Source organism: Corticium candelabrum, chromosome 10 (genome assembly GCF_963422355.1).
Source record: "Corticium candelabrum chromosome 10, ooCorCand1.1, whole genome shotgun sequence".
NCBI classification, from domain to species: domain Eukaryota; kingdom Metazoa; phylum Porifera; class Homoscleromorpha; order Homosclerophorida; family Plakinidae; genus Corticium; species Corticium candelabrum.
This window is the reverse complement of record NC_085094.1, coordinates 3406891-3421890: the sequence shown is the minus strand read 5'-3', so window position 1 is coordinate 3421890 and position 15000 is coordinate 3406891. Positions and strand designations below refer to the sequence as shown.

General features: G+C 41.3%; 3 protein-coding genes across 3 annotated transcripts in view; 1 reads left to right on the top strand and 2 right to left on the bottom strand.

Annotated features, from left to right (window-relative positions):
* The window catches only part of LOC134185231 (poly [ADP-ribose] polymerase 2-like), a 2786-nt gene extending 722 nt beyond the window's left edge, over nt 1–2064 (top strand). Inside the window, exons 3-9 of the mRNA XM_062653011.1 lie at nt 356–471; nt 536–635; nt 695–793; nt 858–982; nt 1106–1188; nt 1262–1287; nt 1805–2064. Coding sequence (XP_062508995.1) covers nt 356–471; nt 536–635; nt 695–793; nt 858–982; nt 1106–1188; nt 1262–1287; nt 1805–1924 — 669 coding nt within the window. The 3' untranslated portion in view covers nt 1925–2064. The remainder of the gene's footprint in view (nt 1–355; nt 472–535; nt 636–694; nt 794–857; nt 983–1105; nt 1189–1261; nt 1288–1804) is intronic.
* Nucleotides 2065–3750: 1686 nt separating this feature from the next.
* On the bottom strand, nt 3751–5245 carry LOC134185230 (malignant fibrous histiocytoma-amplified sequence 1 homolog). The gene is made up of 2 exons (XM_062653010.1): nt 3802–5245; nt 3751–3761 (listed from the first exon to the last, which is right to left on the bottom strand). Exons 1-2 carry the CDS (start codon nt 5243–5245, stop codon nt 3751–3753), a joined length of 1455 nt encoding a protein of 484 aa, XP_062508994.1.
* A 5452-nt stretch (nt 5246–10697) lies between these two features.
* LOC134185229 (52 kDa repressor of the inhibitor of the protein kinase-like) lies at nt 10698–14120 on the bottom strand. Its single transcript, XM_062653009.1, has 2 exons — nt 11504–14120; nt 10698–10939 (listed from the first exon to the last, which is right to left on the bottom strand). Exons 1-2 carry the CDS (start codon nt 13734–13736, stop codon nt 10698–10700), a joined length of 2475 nt encoding a protein of 824 aa, XP_062508993.1. The 5' UTR covers nt 13737–14120.
* Between the last annotated feature and the right edge of the window lie 880 nt (nt 14121–15000).

The window sequence follows — 15000 nt, the reverse complement described above, 5'->3', positions numbered from 1 at the left end:
CATAAGCACTCTAGACGGTTGACAAAATCAATTTCCAGCATTAGGAATGATACATCAAGATCAATATAGAAGTGACATACACAAACATAGATTCTTGTCGGATCTGACAAATGCTAGAGTTGGTTGGAAAATGTCGGATGTCCGGCTGTTATTTTCAGACCTGCCATGCGTGTGATGAGTGAAATGGCGATGCAGATGACGATTGAATGGACAGACAGTATGCTTCACTAAATGTCAGGTGACTCCTCTAGACAAAGAAGTGGCTGCATGAACGTACAAGTTTAGAAACAGATAGACAGGCAGACGAACAGGCAAGCAACAGACAAAGTGCAAACAAATGTGTTTGTGTGTTTAGCTTATTGAGCGTTACGTTAAAACAACACACGCCAAGACTCACCATCAATACACTCTGGATGTCCTCGGCGTTTTCTTTATCGACAACAAGTCGACATTCACCGACATCTGCAACAGGTAACCACACAACACAGTCACAACATCCTTCTATCACTCATTCCACAAACATCCATCATATCAGGCAGCTCTTATGGCATGGCTCTAGGCCGACCGATTGGGTTGGCATTCTGAGTGAAGGTCTCGAGATTGCACCCCCAGAAGCACCAGTCACAGGCTACATTGTATTACATCGGCTGTTTATGATATTTTAATGTGTGATTTTTGTATGTTTTTGTTTCAGTTTAGAAAAGGTGTCTATTTTGCTGATATCTGGTCAAAGAGTGCGAACTATTGTTTTGCTACTCGCTCGAAAAACGTCGGTCTTCTTCTACTTTGTGATGTTCGTTTAGCGTCGTCGTCGTTGTTTGTAGATTGTTGGTGTGATTGATGGCTGTGTGGTGTAGGTATCGTTGGGGACAACGAATGATTTGTTAGCTGCAGATTATGATGCAGATCAGCTGCTGCGTGGAAAGCAGAGTGTTATGGGGAAAGGAAGGATTGCACCCGATCCAGGGAATATACACACAATGTGAGGAGACAGATTGAACAGATTGAGACAGATGGATGGACAGACAGACAGACAGATGGACAGATAGATAGACAGACCTACAGACAGACAAACACACATACATACAAATTTATATTTGTGCAGGTCTGATGGTTGTGTCGTTCCTCTCGGTCCAACTTGTGATACCAAAGTACATAACCCACACGGCTACACACTCGAATGCAACGGTGAGTCAACCGTCCTACGCACCTCTCGTGATCAGCCATGGACAACAGACTAACATTTGTATTTTGGTCATAGAGTACGTCATATATGATGTGAAGCAGGTAAAATGCACGAATGTAATACATGACTCCATCTATCAATAAAACAAATAATGATTAATTAGTAACTAATACCTATAATAATATAATTAATTATTATATTGATCTTTAATATAATACAAAATAATATAATCAGCATAAGAATTTGATGTGTAGTCACTAAAGTCAGTGAGAGTTGGTCGACTAGAATCCTGATGTATACATATACATGCGTACACTGTGTCTGATATGGACAAGAGGCATGAGTTTGTTTGTGTCTGTCATGGTTAGCTAAGATGTGTGTCCTCAATTTAACATGTTTCCATGTTTACAGGATTGTTGATATTGGAGATAAAATATTGCAAAATTAATAATTAATTATTTAAATAAATAAATAAATAATTAATTAATTAAATACATAAATAATTAATTAATTAAATACATAAATAATTAATTAATTAAATACATAAATAATTAGAAACATTAAATGCAAATATTGACTTCAATAGACACATGACGGTGACACGATGTTTTCTTGTAGATCAAGATGCGTTATCTGGTGAAACTGAGATTCAATTTCAAAAAGCTATCAGCAGTTCAATACAAAACAACTAAACTTTTGTCTTTACTGTATCTTCTATATACACTATTTGTACAATAACTTCCATTATAATGAGTGTTCATCTTGTAAGAAGAGGCTGAGGTTTGTGTGTCTGTCCTTCACTCGTGGTGTGATATCATACTGTACAAGTCGACATAAATGAACGTATTGGTGGCTGCTTGACATCCTGCCACATCCAGTCAATGATGAAATATCAGAGATGATCAAGTTGAAGTGAACCTAGAGACACAATCAACGTCTCATCGGTGTGTATTTGATATACTGAATAATATGTGAGTCAAGAGACACTTAAGTGGTCCATTTATGTTCTAACTATCTTGTGACTGTTTGCGTTCAGTTGTATGTTTCTGTTTTTGTATGTCTGTTGCTTGTGTGTCTGTCTGTATTTGTGCTGCTCTACAATTGTTTTCTTTCCACTCACACTCATGCATACACATTTGAACTCGACAGATTCACCAACAGTATGTCATCCAACTTAATAATGTTACCTTGTTCTAAGGCAGTTACATCATTGCTTTGTGTGTAATTTCAATCAGTCGTGTCATCCTATCAATAACCATCTTGTTCACAAACAATCCACTGTCATCAAAATTTTCTTACTTTCTGATGATATTTTCTTCTGGATGATAGTCTTCTACATATATTGTAGCTGCACACAACGATAAGGCTGTTGGTTCGCAGCAAGCACAGTGTGTTGTCTTGTTTCTCTTATTTCCTTTTCCCGTCCACATATAGATAATTACTTCTTTGTTTCAGAGCAAACAACAATTATTGTTATGTATAGGATTATCACTCTGTATGACTCGTGTTCCAATCAGTTTGTGCCAAGCTTAGATTCAATCTCTCTCCTGACTATTCCTCCCACTCCAGCTTTATCACAAGCGACCAACAACTGCTGAACTGTAGCATGTTGGTTTTGATCTGTCCAGGCTGACAAAACTTTACGTGATTTCGCTTTCAACGTGTAAATTGGTTGGTCACATTCCCTTAGCACTCCTTCTGAAACACCAAGGTGTATACCTAGTTGATGCCAACAATGTCCAACGTTTTCAGCTACTATTTCTTTGATGAGTGGAGTGACCCTGTCAGAGTCACCAGGTGGAGTCTTTTCAGATGCTGCATCAGGCAACATCAAGTAACTCAAATGCTTTTGAGGTTCAGATGGAATGCGAGCAACAAGTAGAGCATCATACAATTCACATACCATCAGTTGGTTGTCTCTTGACTCTAACCACTCACTTAATATGCAGAATGCTGGTGCCTGGACAAAACTGGAGTCAGAAATGGTTTGCTGTAGCTTTGATAACGTAGACTGGTCAGTACCAAATATGATACTTGGTAGGTTAGGCCAGAACTCTCCAATATCTACTGCTATCGGTTGGAGATCCGTTTGATTTACTGGAGTCGCATGTTTAGAGGACAAGACTTGAGAAAGAGGAATGCCATTCTTTACACTTGGACACACTAAATGAATACAAACATATACACTCTACGCGACCAACAGTATTTATACATGTTGTTACCTTCTTTTATTGCTTGCTCATGTTTTACCATCTCTGCACTGCATCTTCCAGCTACAGTGTCTACTGCAAATGGTCCCCATGTTTCATCTGGTATCAAATCGATACATCGATTGAGGGGAGACTTTGTACTTGTAGAAGAACTTCCACTGTAGATGAATCTATCAGGGAGAACACCAGGAACAGACTGGAGAAGATCCTCCATGTCTGACACACAACGAAGAAGAACATGCCACAATCTGCCAACACTGTGATGTGACTTGACTACTCTACCACTGAGACATATAGAGCCAGGTGAAGTATTCTTGCTGCAATTGATAAGCAAAGTCACTGCACCATAACACATCAGCAGTCCACTGCTCCAGTGACGAATAAAATTGGAGTGATGATGGCAACGAGCAGACAGTCGTTCAAACAAACCCAATGGACGTTCATATGCAAATGAGTATTCCACTGCAACTTGTATGACTCCATGTGGTATATCTAGAGGCCAAAGGTCACTAACATCCTCTGGTTTCTCATCATTGAGTAACCATGGCAACAACAAGCCAACATTATGTTGTTTTAGCTTAGAAATCACTTGGCAACTGTCTGTTTGCTCTTGATGACGATTTTGTTCTATTGTGTGACCAGATGAATCTGATGTCGGGTTGGTGCTACTTGGCCGAGCTAAAGTGATCTGACGTCTTCCCAGAGCGTGTGCCAGTTCCTGAACTACATCATCTGATGAGCCAGTTAGATAACCAAAGTCGAGAGCAAGAAAAAGCTTAATAAACACGTCAACATGACGATCTGCAGTAAGATGGAACTCACTCCACAGTGCCAGCAGCATAGATATGCTAGCAATGCCATTAAAAACAAGATCATTTTTCATCTCCTCAAACTTCTGAGGACCTATATCTACCCCAATAAACCGATAATCATATTCTAAAGATTCGTGATCATGTCTGAAAACAGCCTTAAGTAAAGTGACCACAAATGGTGGTACAGGAAAGAGAACTTCTGCTAAAGTCGGGTGATGAGAGTAATACAGAATTCTTCCTACCTGGTTCAGGTAGTTTAGCAACTCACGACAGCTTTCTTCTGTCAGTCCGTGCTCTACACACAGTCGCATTGCATAAGAGACATCTAGAATGGGGACAGACGTGTCAGCTTGTGGTGTAATCAACTTGTCTTCTACAGTTACCCATGATGACGGCAGCTCTGTGTGCAGTGAAGGCATCAGCCTTTCATTACCACACAGTTCTCTTAAATGAACCTTCACACTGACCACACCCTCGTGTGTAGCTGCACTCGTCAATAGCACATTTTCTTCAACAGTTATTCGCTGAAAGTCGAAAAAGTGAAGACGTTCTGATACGTATTTGTTCTTTGGAGAATCACCAGTTGCAATGATTCGTTTCATTCGATCAATCTCAGCTTGTCTGATCTTCAAGAATTGACGTAGACGAGTGTGCAGATGTTCACTCCACTTTCTACTCATTTCTTCTCTTGACGTGTCGACCATCAGATCAACTTTACTCACAACGATAGCAATGTGAGCTCTGCTGTTTCTGTCATACACAACTTGCAGGAAATCTGCAATGTTTTGTCGAAAACATTGTTGAGTAAACTTATACTGATTGCTGTCAACAACAATCAATACCAATGAATTGTCACTGATGAACAGCTGGTTAGTCAGCATGTACGCTCTATGGCCACCACTGTCAAGGAGTTTGCATTCTATTTTATCATCTAGCTTCATCACTTTTTCTACTACCCCTATAGTTCTCTTATCGGCTTCTGCCAGAAATGGTTTACCACTCTCCAGTGCTTTAACGAAGCTTGTTTTTCCTGCCATTGTAGTTCCCATCACTAGAATCTTTATTCTGCCACGTCGAACTCCACCCACCTTATCCAGCTCACGGAAATATTCTCTTATAACACAAATGCCTTGGTTGCACACTTCAATGGGTGGAAACACTAATGGGCATCCATCAACGCTCAATTTCTTAAGTTTGGAGCTAAAGACAAATTCCTTAGGAAGATGAGTGACTGAAGTTCCTGATATGTCGACTTCCTCAATTTTGACTTCTACAAGTACATATGACAACAATTGTTAAGCAAAACAAAACATTGAGTAAACAAGTACATATGGTGTAGACTGAAACCCAATAATCATTTTACAAAGAAACAAATACAAGTAAGTTTCAATCACTTCATTCATTAGACATCCTGTCTTATCATCTCGATAACACACTTCACCTCTTCTTTTACTCCATTATCTATTATGCTATACACTCTTATCTGTTAGTCTACTAAACACAACATTTATCATATTCACATCAGAAAGCAGCAAACTTGCCAACTATGTGCATGCCACACTTACCATCCATAATTAAGACAAAATCATCCAACACTCTAGTTTAACCTTACAAACGTAAATAAGTTGATGACTAACTAAAATGGTTACGCATTTTATTGTACAAGTGCAATCGACAATGTGAAATGCAACTAATTTATTAGTAAGTTACTTATTGATTAGCAAACAATGACATATCATCTATAAACCTATTTCGTTGCATGTTGTCAAGTGTATTCATACTGTTGCTAGGATTATTTTAGAGCATCGAGGCATTACACATAGCAACGGGTCAATACGCATAGCAACAGGTTAATACACATAGTAACAGTGTATTTACACGTGAATACACGTAAAAACCTCTGTATTGTAATGGCTCAAATGTTTGTTAATATATAGAATGTGGCAAGAGAGAGGCGACATGCAACAAAACACTTACAACATGGCAGGATCGACAATACCACAATACTCCCCTCGACTACTCACGCTTCCCTCCAAAATTAGCCTTTGCTTTGCCTATACAACACCATACTTCATCACATTTTATACACAATTGCAACTACCCGTCACCTCTCACTCTTACTGACATAACTCACACTCCAACAATTCTCCAACAATTACAGTCAAACAAGTCAAAGTTAACTAGCCTATTTATGCCTGTTAATTAAGCTGATTGGCTGATAAGAATGTGACCTTAAAAAGTTTAAGATAACATATGTTATAAATACTATACTTGATTAAACAAATAATTATCACTTTCATAAACGACACTTTGAACACACATGCCGGACAAATGACAATGTAACATCAAAAATGATTGAACACTACAACTGTTCAACATTAGCTAAAGACAACAAGAACAAGAAAGGCAAACACACAGACAAACTTTCAAGACCATAAAATATAAGTACCGTAAATGGTAAATGCCACAGATGCTTATTAATGTATATCAAACAAATCTATAGCCTTTGTGCTTGATTAAGAGCCCAAGCGCCTAGTCAAACAGAGGCGCTTGCGAGCCTTCAACAAGACATTTTTAGTTATGAAGTTGACAGTACTTAATTCCACAACCAACCATCCCAGCTCCCAAACTATCAACCATTGAATGATACATGTACTTATCAGATCACACCTGTACAAAACTTCTCTCACATCTTTATAGCCTTATATATATACAAATATAGCCTTGCCAAATTAGGTAAAGTAACAGTGCAAAAACAAGAAAGGACAATAATTTGGGCAAAGACACTTAACTCTCTAATAATGTTTGTTAACAACACTTAAGTTGTATTGTCTTTGATATACCACACTGGCTAGCTGGCTTTACAGACAGCCACTTATTCAGACATTTAGGAGTAAATTACTACTATCACAACAAACAAATTGAACAAATTTTTCTTATTATTAGAAACAAGCAAACTTGCTTCAGAGTAACAATGCATAATATAATGAATGTCACTCAAGAAAGTATTGTACATGACTAAATTAGTGGTATCTTTCTCTAGTTATAACAGTCACAAGTCATATTACTATTTACCTGTATTTGGTACACTTTCTATACCACAATTGCTTAGATCCAATCTCCACAAGTTCAGTCCATTCCATATATTGTTGGGAAGACACAACAATCTCTTGTTACCAGATAAATTCAATGTTCGTAAATGTTTCCACTGCAAACATGAAACTGTTGGAAATACTTCTAGTTTGATTTCTGACAAATCCAGCTCTTCTAGATCATGAAGATCATTCAATTCAGCTGGCAGCTGTTGTATGTTACACCAACTCAAATTTAACTTTTTCAACTTGGTAAGACCTGTACATGAGAATGTCTGAAGATTTTCGTTCCATGACAAATTCAGCTCTTCTAGATCATGAAGATCATTCCATTCAGCTGGCAGCTGCTGTATGTTACACTCACTCAAATTTAACTTTTTCAACTTGGTAAGACCTGTACATGAGAATGTCTGAAGATTTTCGTTCCCAAACAAATCCAGCTCTTCTAGATCATGAAGATCATTCAATTCAGCTGGCAGCTGTTGTATGTTACACCAACTCAAATTTAACTTTTTCAACTTGGTAAGACCTGTACATGAGAATGTCTGAAGATTTTCGTTCCATGACAAATTCAGCTCTTCTAGATCATGAAGATCATTCCATTCAGCTGGCAGCTGCTGTATGTTACACTCACTCAAATTTAACTTTTTCAACTTGGTAAGACCTGTACATGAGAATGTCTGAAGATTTTCGTTCCCAAACAAATCCAGCTCTTCTAGATCATGAAGATCATTCAATTCAGCTGGCAGCTGTTGTATGTTACACTCACTCAAATTTAACTTTTTCAACTTGGTAAGACCTGTACATGAGAATGTCTGAAGATTTTCGTTCCATGACAAATCCAGCTCTTCTAGATCATGAAGATCATTCAATTCAGCTGGCAGCTGCTGTATGTTACACCCACTCAAATTTAACTTTTTCAACTTGGTAAGACCTGTACATGAGAATGGCTGAAGATTTTCGTTCCCTGACAAATCCAGCTCTTCTAGATCATGAAGATCATTCAATTCAGCTGGCAGCTGCTGTATGTTACACCCACTCAAATTTAACTTTTTCAACTTGGTAAGACCTGTACATGAGAATGTCTGAAGATTTTCGTTCCCTGACAAATCCAGCTCTTCTAGATCATGAAGATCATTCAATTCAGCTGGCAGCTGCTGTATGTTACACTCACTCAAATTTAACTCTTTCAACTTGGTAAGACCTGTACATGAGAATGTCTGAAGATTTCTGTTCAATGACAAATCCAGCTCTTCTAGATCATGAAGATCATTCCATTCAGCTGGCAGCTGCTGTATGTTACACTCACTCAAATTTAACTCTTTCAACTTGGTAAGACCTGTACATGAGAATGGCTGAAGATTTTTGTTCCCTAACAAATACAGCTCTTCTAGATCATGAAGATCATTCCATTCAGCTGGCAGCTGTTGTATGTTACACCCACTCAAATATAACTTTTTCAACTTGGTAAGACCTGTACATGAGAATGTCTGAAGATTTCTGTTCCATGACAAATACAGCTCTTCTAGATCATGAAGATCATTCCATTCAGCTGGCAGCTGCTGTATGTTACACTCACTCAAATTTAACTTTTTCAACTTGGTAAGACCTGTACATGAGAATGTCTGAAGATTTTCGTTCTCTGACAAATCCAGCTCTCCTAGATCATGAAGATCATTCAATTCAGCTGGCAGCTGCTGTATGTTACACTCACTCAAATTTAACTTTTTCAACTTGGTAAGACCTGTACATGAGAATGGCTGAAGATTTTCGTTTTCTGACAAATCCAGCTCTCCTAGATCATGAAGATCATTCAATTCAGCTGGCAGCTGTTGTATGTTACACCCACTCAAATTTAACTTTTTCAACTTGGTAAGACCTGTACATGAGAATGGCTGAAGATTTTCGTTCCGTGACAAATCCAGCTCTTCTAGATCATGAAGATCATTCAATTCAGCTGGCAGCTGTTGTATGTTACACCCCCACAAATTTAACTTTTTCAACTTGGTAAGACCTGTACATGAGAATGTCTGACGATTTTTGTTCCCAAACAAATCCAGCTCTTCTAGATCATGAAGATCATTCAATTCAGCTGGCAGCTGTTGTATGTTACACCCCCACAAATTTAACTTTTTCAACTTGGTAAGACCTGTACATGAGAATGTCTGAAGATTTCTGTTCAATGACAAATCCAGCTCTTCTAGATCATGAAGATCATTCCATTCAGCTGGCAGCTGCTGTATGTTACACTCACTCAAATTTAACTTTTTCAACTTGGTAAGACCTGTACATGAGAATGTCTCAAGATTTCTGTTCCATGACAAATTCAGCTCTTCTAGATCATTCAAGACTGTTGCCTCTCTTATCATCTCTGTGTTGCAATATTTGAAAGACTGCAGATAGTTGTGTGCTAAATTCACTTTGCACAGTTTCACATTGTTGCAGATCATAGACAAAGTTGCTTGTGTCAAACCACATGCCACCATTTCCACTTCCACAAGAGTACTGGGCAGTTGACATGACATTAGCTCATCAAACAGCAATGGATTGCCACGGTTACCACACACAGACAAAACCTTGAGACATGGAAGAAGAGAAACAACAGTTGGGACCTCCTGGACACCAATGGCTGGAAGCCGCCGTGAGAAGTAGGAAGTTCTGGGATTGTGGTAATCACTTGTATGCAAATGAATTTCTTCTAGTTTCCTCAGTTTGGCAATGCCTTCGGGTATAGAGTGTATGTGGTCTGTACAAAGTTTCAATACCTCCAGTCCGCTCGTCTCACATATTTCTTCAGGAAATGCAAACAAGTGTGCATCTAGAAGATCCAATTCCAACCTGTTGTGCTCGTTAACTTTCGGTAAAAACATTTCCAACTGTCGCGCCTCAACATGTGGCAACGCCATGTTTAGCGATCATGCGACTCGTAAGCTCAAGACGATATCACGTGACATGCTATCGCATTACGCACTGATATCAACGATTAGCCAAACGCTGAGTCACTAGCCTCGGAGCCAGACCGCTTTTGCACGTGAGGGGCGGGAATGGCGAGTGAGAGGGCGGGAAGAAAAAGCGGTCTGGGGACTCGCTGTTGTAAGTGAGTTCGGAAGTAGGCGTAACGACTTATCTCGTCAAGCCTCACAGTTATTAGCTACTAACAATCTACTTACAGCGATTTGAGAACCAGTTGTTGTTTACAAACGCGATTCATCATGTCATCTACAGCAAGCAGTCTGCTTACACGTAGGAAGTCTGTATCTTCACAATTGCAGAATTTGCGGCGGTAAGTTTACGTCAGGGCACGAAAAACACAGCTTGTTTGGGACCAAGCAGGAATTCCACATCACCAATTGCAACTAGACGACTACAAAACGCAAAGAAAAGACAGGATTTTGCCTTACAACTGAACTACTGTGTGAGCCTCATCCACTACCACGGCCACGAGCCGCTCTCTCAACTCATTTGCTTGTAAGGCGCATCGCCACTCGCGTGAGCCGCGGCCGACAAGCACTTTGGGGCTCCCATAGACATAGGGGTATTTCCCTACCTTCAGAGAAGTGTCTGACGAATCCGACTCACCAGCAAAGGCAGCTGTAAATCCTTTGCGCTTATAATAGCGACCTGATCTCTCATCTGCGACTGCAATGGAGTCACCACTAGCACCACAGGATCCGCGGGATATTGCCGGAAGCCATTGGCTGCAATGCTAGTCGGGCACAAACGTGCGGGAGAAGATGAAAAATTAGCGACTTTCCAAAGCCCGTAGGAAAGCACGCGAACACGTCCCGTCTTAGTCTCGCGTAGCCAGACCCCTTTCCGCCGCGGCCTCCCCGGCGAAATGGGGTCTGGTGCACGGCCTTTGATGTCGCTGTGTGCCGCGTAGCCAGAAATCGGCTATCTAAAGACCGGATTTAGTTTCTTAAACACTTCACTAAAGACGAGACTGGTATGCACGCAATGCAATCCTATCTCAATAGCTTCTCTTGTTTCGTAGAGAACAACTCGAAGACTACAGCTAGAGTCGTTGCTGTTTGTGAAATCTGCATGTCTACAGCAGCGATTAAACGATTTGGTCTCTTCCTGGTTGCTACTGTATGTGTTCACCAAAACAATGCACAAAACACATGAAATGATTACCCAAACACAGAAAGACGACTCATCTTGTTTCGATGACGTCATGCAACTCCAAGCCCTTCCAGATACGGTCACTGTAATGCATGGCAAGAACTCCAAGGTCTGTGAAACGCTCTTCGCACATCGCCGATCTTGCATAAGTCTTGATCCGCCTCATGAGGGAAAAGGATCGCTCCGCTTCTGCACTCGTTATTGGGAGAGTGCAGGCAATCAGAAGTAGGCGGTGAATGTTCGGAAACGAATGTACATCGCAATTTCCAAGTGACAGCAGCAGATTGTCAGGAATTCTTGCCTCACGTTGCCTGACCATTTCTTCTTGCACGGATTCTCGGTCTTTTCTTCTCTTCCACAGGGTTTCCCATCTCCTGAGTTCATTCTCTAGAGACTTAGGGAAAGGTAGGTCTTTTTCCCAAAACATAACGCCTTCTCTGAGTGTGCCCAACTCTACTCTCGAAGTTAGAAATATTGATGGTACAAGATTCAGCAACGCACCAACATGCCTTCCATCACGTAGGAAACGGTCTTCCATTTGCGCTGTCAGAGAATCCAGTAGTGGAATTGCAAGTGACCGCTTATAAAACTCCATCGGACTTTGACTAGGTGTGTTACTTCTGTTCCTCTGCAGGCTGGTTTTCCTAGGAATTGATTCCGCTACGCCGATGTTCGCTGCAAGCTCAGTTATATCTCTATACCAGGAAACAAATGTTGCATCGATATCTTTTCTCACACTTTTGATCTCTTCAATCGATTCATCAACCATTGCGTAGGCGTCAAGTATATCCTGGTTCCGCTCTTGCAATTTTCCTGCCAGTTCCTTAACTGAATCAAGGACGTTTTTAGTCGTTATGAAAACAGATATTGTCTGAAATGACGAGAGGGCTGCTTTTAGCCCCTGAGCTTTCGACACTGTCTCTCTGTCCCATTTCCATTCCTTGTCAGCCGACATGAGATCAGGGTACTCGTGTGGAGACACAATAGCGTCAAGGAAGGTCACTAGGGCTTCGTACAGTTCAAGAAAAACTTCAAAGCATGTATGGCGTTCTACCCAGCGTGTCTTGCAGAGCCCTGGAAGCTTAGTGCGAGAAGACTGAGGCAGATACGTCTCTAACGTTAGCTGGAACATTTGCTGTCTCTTTGGGCTGTTAGACAAAAACAAGTACGCTTCATTGATTGTACCAATGAGATTTCTAACTTCTTGGACTTTGCTTGTTGCCGCAACAGAAAGATTGAGGCAATGAGAATAGCAGTGGGTGAAAATGGCCAATGGCGCCGTTTCCTTGATTCTGGCTTGAACCCCGGCTATGTTAGACGACATAACCGCAGCGCCGTCATATGCCTGCCCCCTGATATTGTTGGGATCTAAAGAGACTGGTGGTTTGGACAGAGACTTCAATATTTCCTCGGATATTGTCAAGGCATTTGCTCTTTCCAGATAGATGAAATCAATCAGGCACTCCTTGATGACTGGACTACAAGCTGAGTGTAAATCAACAAACCTCAAACACAGTGAAAGGACCTCTTGGTTTGCATGAGGGTCTGTAGCTTCGTCAGCAATGATTGCAAATGGTAACTGCTCTTCTCTCAGATGTGCAGTTAGTCGCTCTCTGGTCTTATTGGCATAAACGTGAACAATTTCATTTTGTATGGTTTTACTTGTGTACTTCTGATTTCGTTTTGCAAAGAGAAGGTGCTTTTGAAGAGTGCTGTTTCCTTTGGCCAAGAGCTGTAGTGCAGCAATGAAGTTGCCCCTGTTAGATCCTTCAGTTGCAAAATCAACCTTGTCATCTCTATGACCACGAAGAGGCAAGCCTTGTTTTGCCAGAAATTCTACAGCTAGTATAATTTGACGAAGTATTTCTTTGTTCTCCAAGGATTGCTGATCTTTGTGTTTCAGTAGCATCGTGTCTACTCTTGAATCTGCCTTCTCAAAGCTAAGTTTGAACAAGTCGGCTTGAACCATTGCGTGTCGATGCACGACCGTCCCTTCATGAATGACCAGTACGCCATCTTTGCCAAGAGCCTTTGTGAATGGTTTCTGGTACGGCACCGTCACGAGTATGCCTGGATTCCCTCCCTTTGAACCTCCCCTCTGCGGGTGTTCGGGAAATAGGATGCAATACCGACAAATGCCACCTTGCAGAACATTGCTGTACGAAAGCCACTCGTAGTCTTCCATCCATTTTCTCTGAAAAGACACCTTCCAGCGTTTGCCACTCTTCGTCACCTCATGAAAGTGGAGGACATCTGATGGAGCAGGTTTGACGTGAAATGTAAGGTGCTGCATTTTTTCGGCATCTGACATTTCATGAATTAATTGTCTAAGGCAATCAAAAGATCTATTTGCAGCTAGTACGAGGTTGCCCAGATCTATTATTTCTTCCACCCCTGACAAATGAACTGGCCTGTCGACAGCCTTGGAGCTAGTACTCACTGACCCGAAATCGCGACTCCGAGGACCTGAATCCGGGAGACTCAGACAGTCTAGAGGCACAGGTAAAACAGAACTGCTTTCTTCGCAAGCCGCTGTTGCTGACTGTGACGGTTGTCCAAGACAAGCGGTAATCAGACGTTGCTTTTTTGCTGGAGGTTGTCTAGCGGCTGCTGCTTTATCTGATGCGAATCTGTTACGCAGTGGAGAATCTGTTCAGAATGCTTACAACACGAAACCTAATTTTCTATTCATGCCTACCTTTTCAAAGCAGAGGACATGTTTACGTCTTTCAGTAAAACGCACGGAAGAAACACGAACACCGCCAAACAGGTAACGCGAGTTACGCAGCCTCGATCTCCGGACGTCTGTTTAGTGAAGGATACTCTGACTACTAGTAGACGTACTGCGTTTGCCCAATTTTTATTTTATTTCTGTCACTAGCTAGTGCTAAGTACACTTAGTTTATGTATACTTTCTGACAGACTGAGAAGCAAGTGACTTCACTGGTGTAATTATTACCACACTTTGTCTTCCTACAACAGCGCCAGAAAAGGGGGGGTTGCAACCCCAGCAACCCCCCATCTGGATCCGCTACTGATATCGCTCACTCCGGACTGTATGCGGTCGCTTTAGACGTCAAAAAACAGCAAACAGCACCGAGTACGTTCGCATCCATCCAGTACGTTCGCATTCAGTCTCCGTTGTGACACGAGCGCACAACGCTAGATCGTACGACGTCGATCATGGCTGCATGAAATCGAAGCCTGTCGACGTCAACGTCCCCGCGGCCGCGTTTAATCGCTGCTGTAGACATGCAGATTTCACAAACAGCAACGACTCTAGCTCTAGTCTTCGAGTTGTTCTCTACAAACAAGAGAAGCTATTGAGATAGGATTGCAGTGCTTGCATACCAGTCTCGTCTTTAGTGAAGTGTTTAAGAAACTAAATCTGGTCTTTAGATAGCCGATTTCTGGCTACGCGGCACACAGCGACATCAAAGGCCGTACACCAGACCCCATTTCGCCGGGGAGGCCGCGGCGGAAAGGGGTCTGGCTACGCGAGACTAGTCCCGTCTACGGACAAAGAGGCGAAGAGATAGCATCTGCAGTGGCTTCAAATTCTGCACGCCGAACAG

Bases quoted from the DNA above. Each gene is read 5' to 3' on its own strand.
- LOC134185230 (XM_062653010.1), bottom strand. From the start codon at position 5,245: ATGGCAGGAAAAACAAGCTTCGTTAAAGCACTGGAGAGTGGTAAACCA.
- LOC134185229 (XM_062653009.1), bottom strand. From the start codon at position 13,736: ATGTCAGATGCCGAAAAAATGCAGCACCTTACATTTCACGTCAAACCT. The intron at 10,940-11,503 runs GTATCTGGAAGG...ACTCCATTGCAG, and splicing joins TGCCATGCATTACAGTGACC to TCGCAGATGAGAGATCAGGT.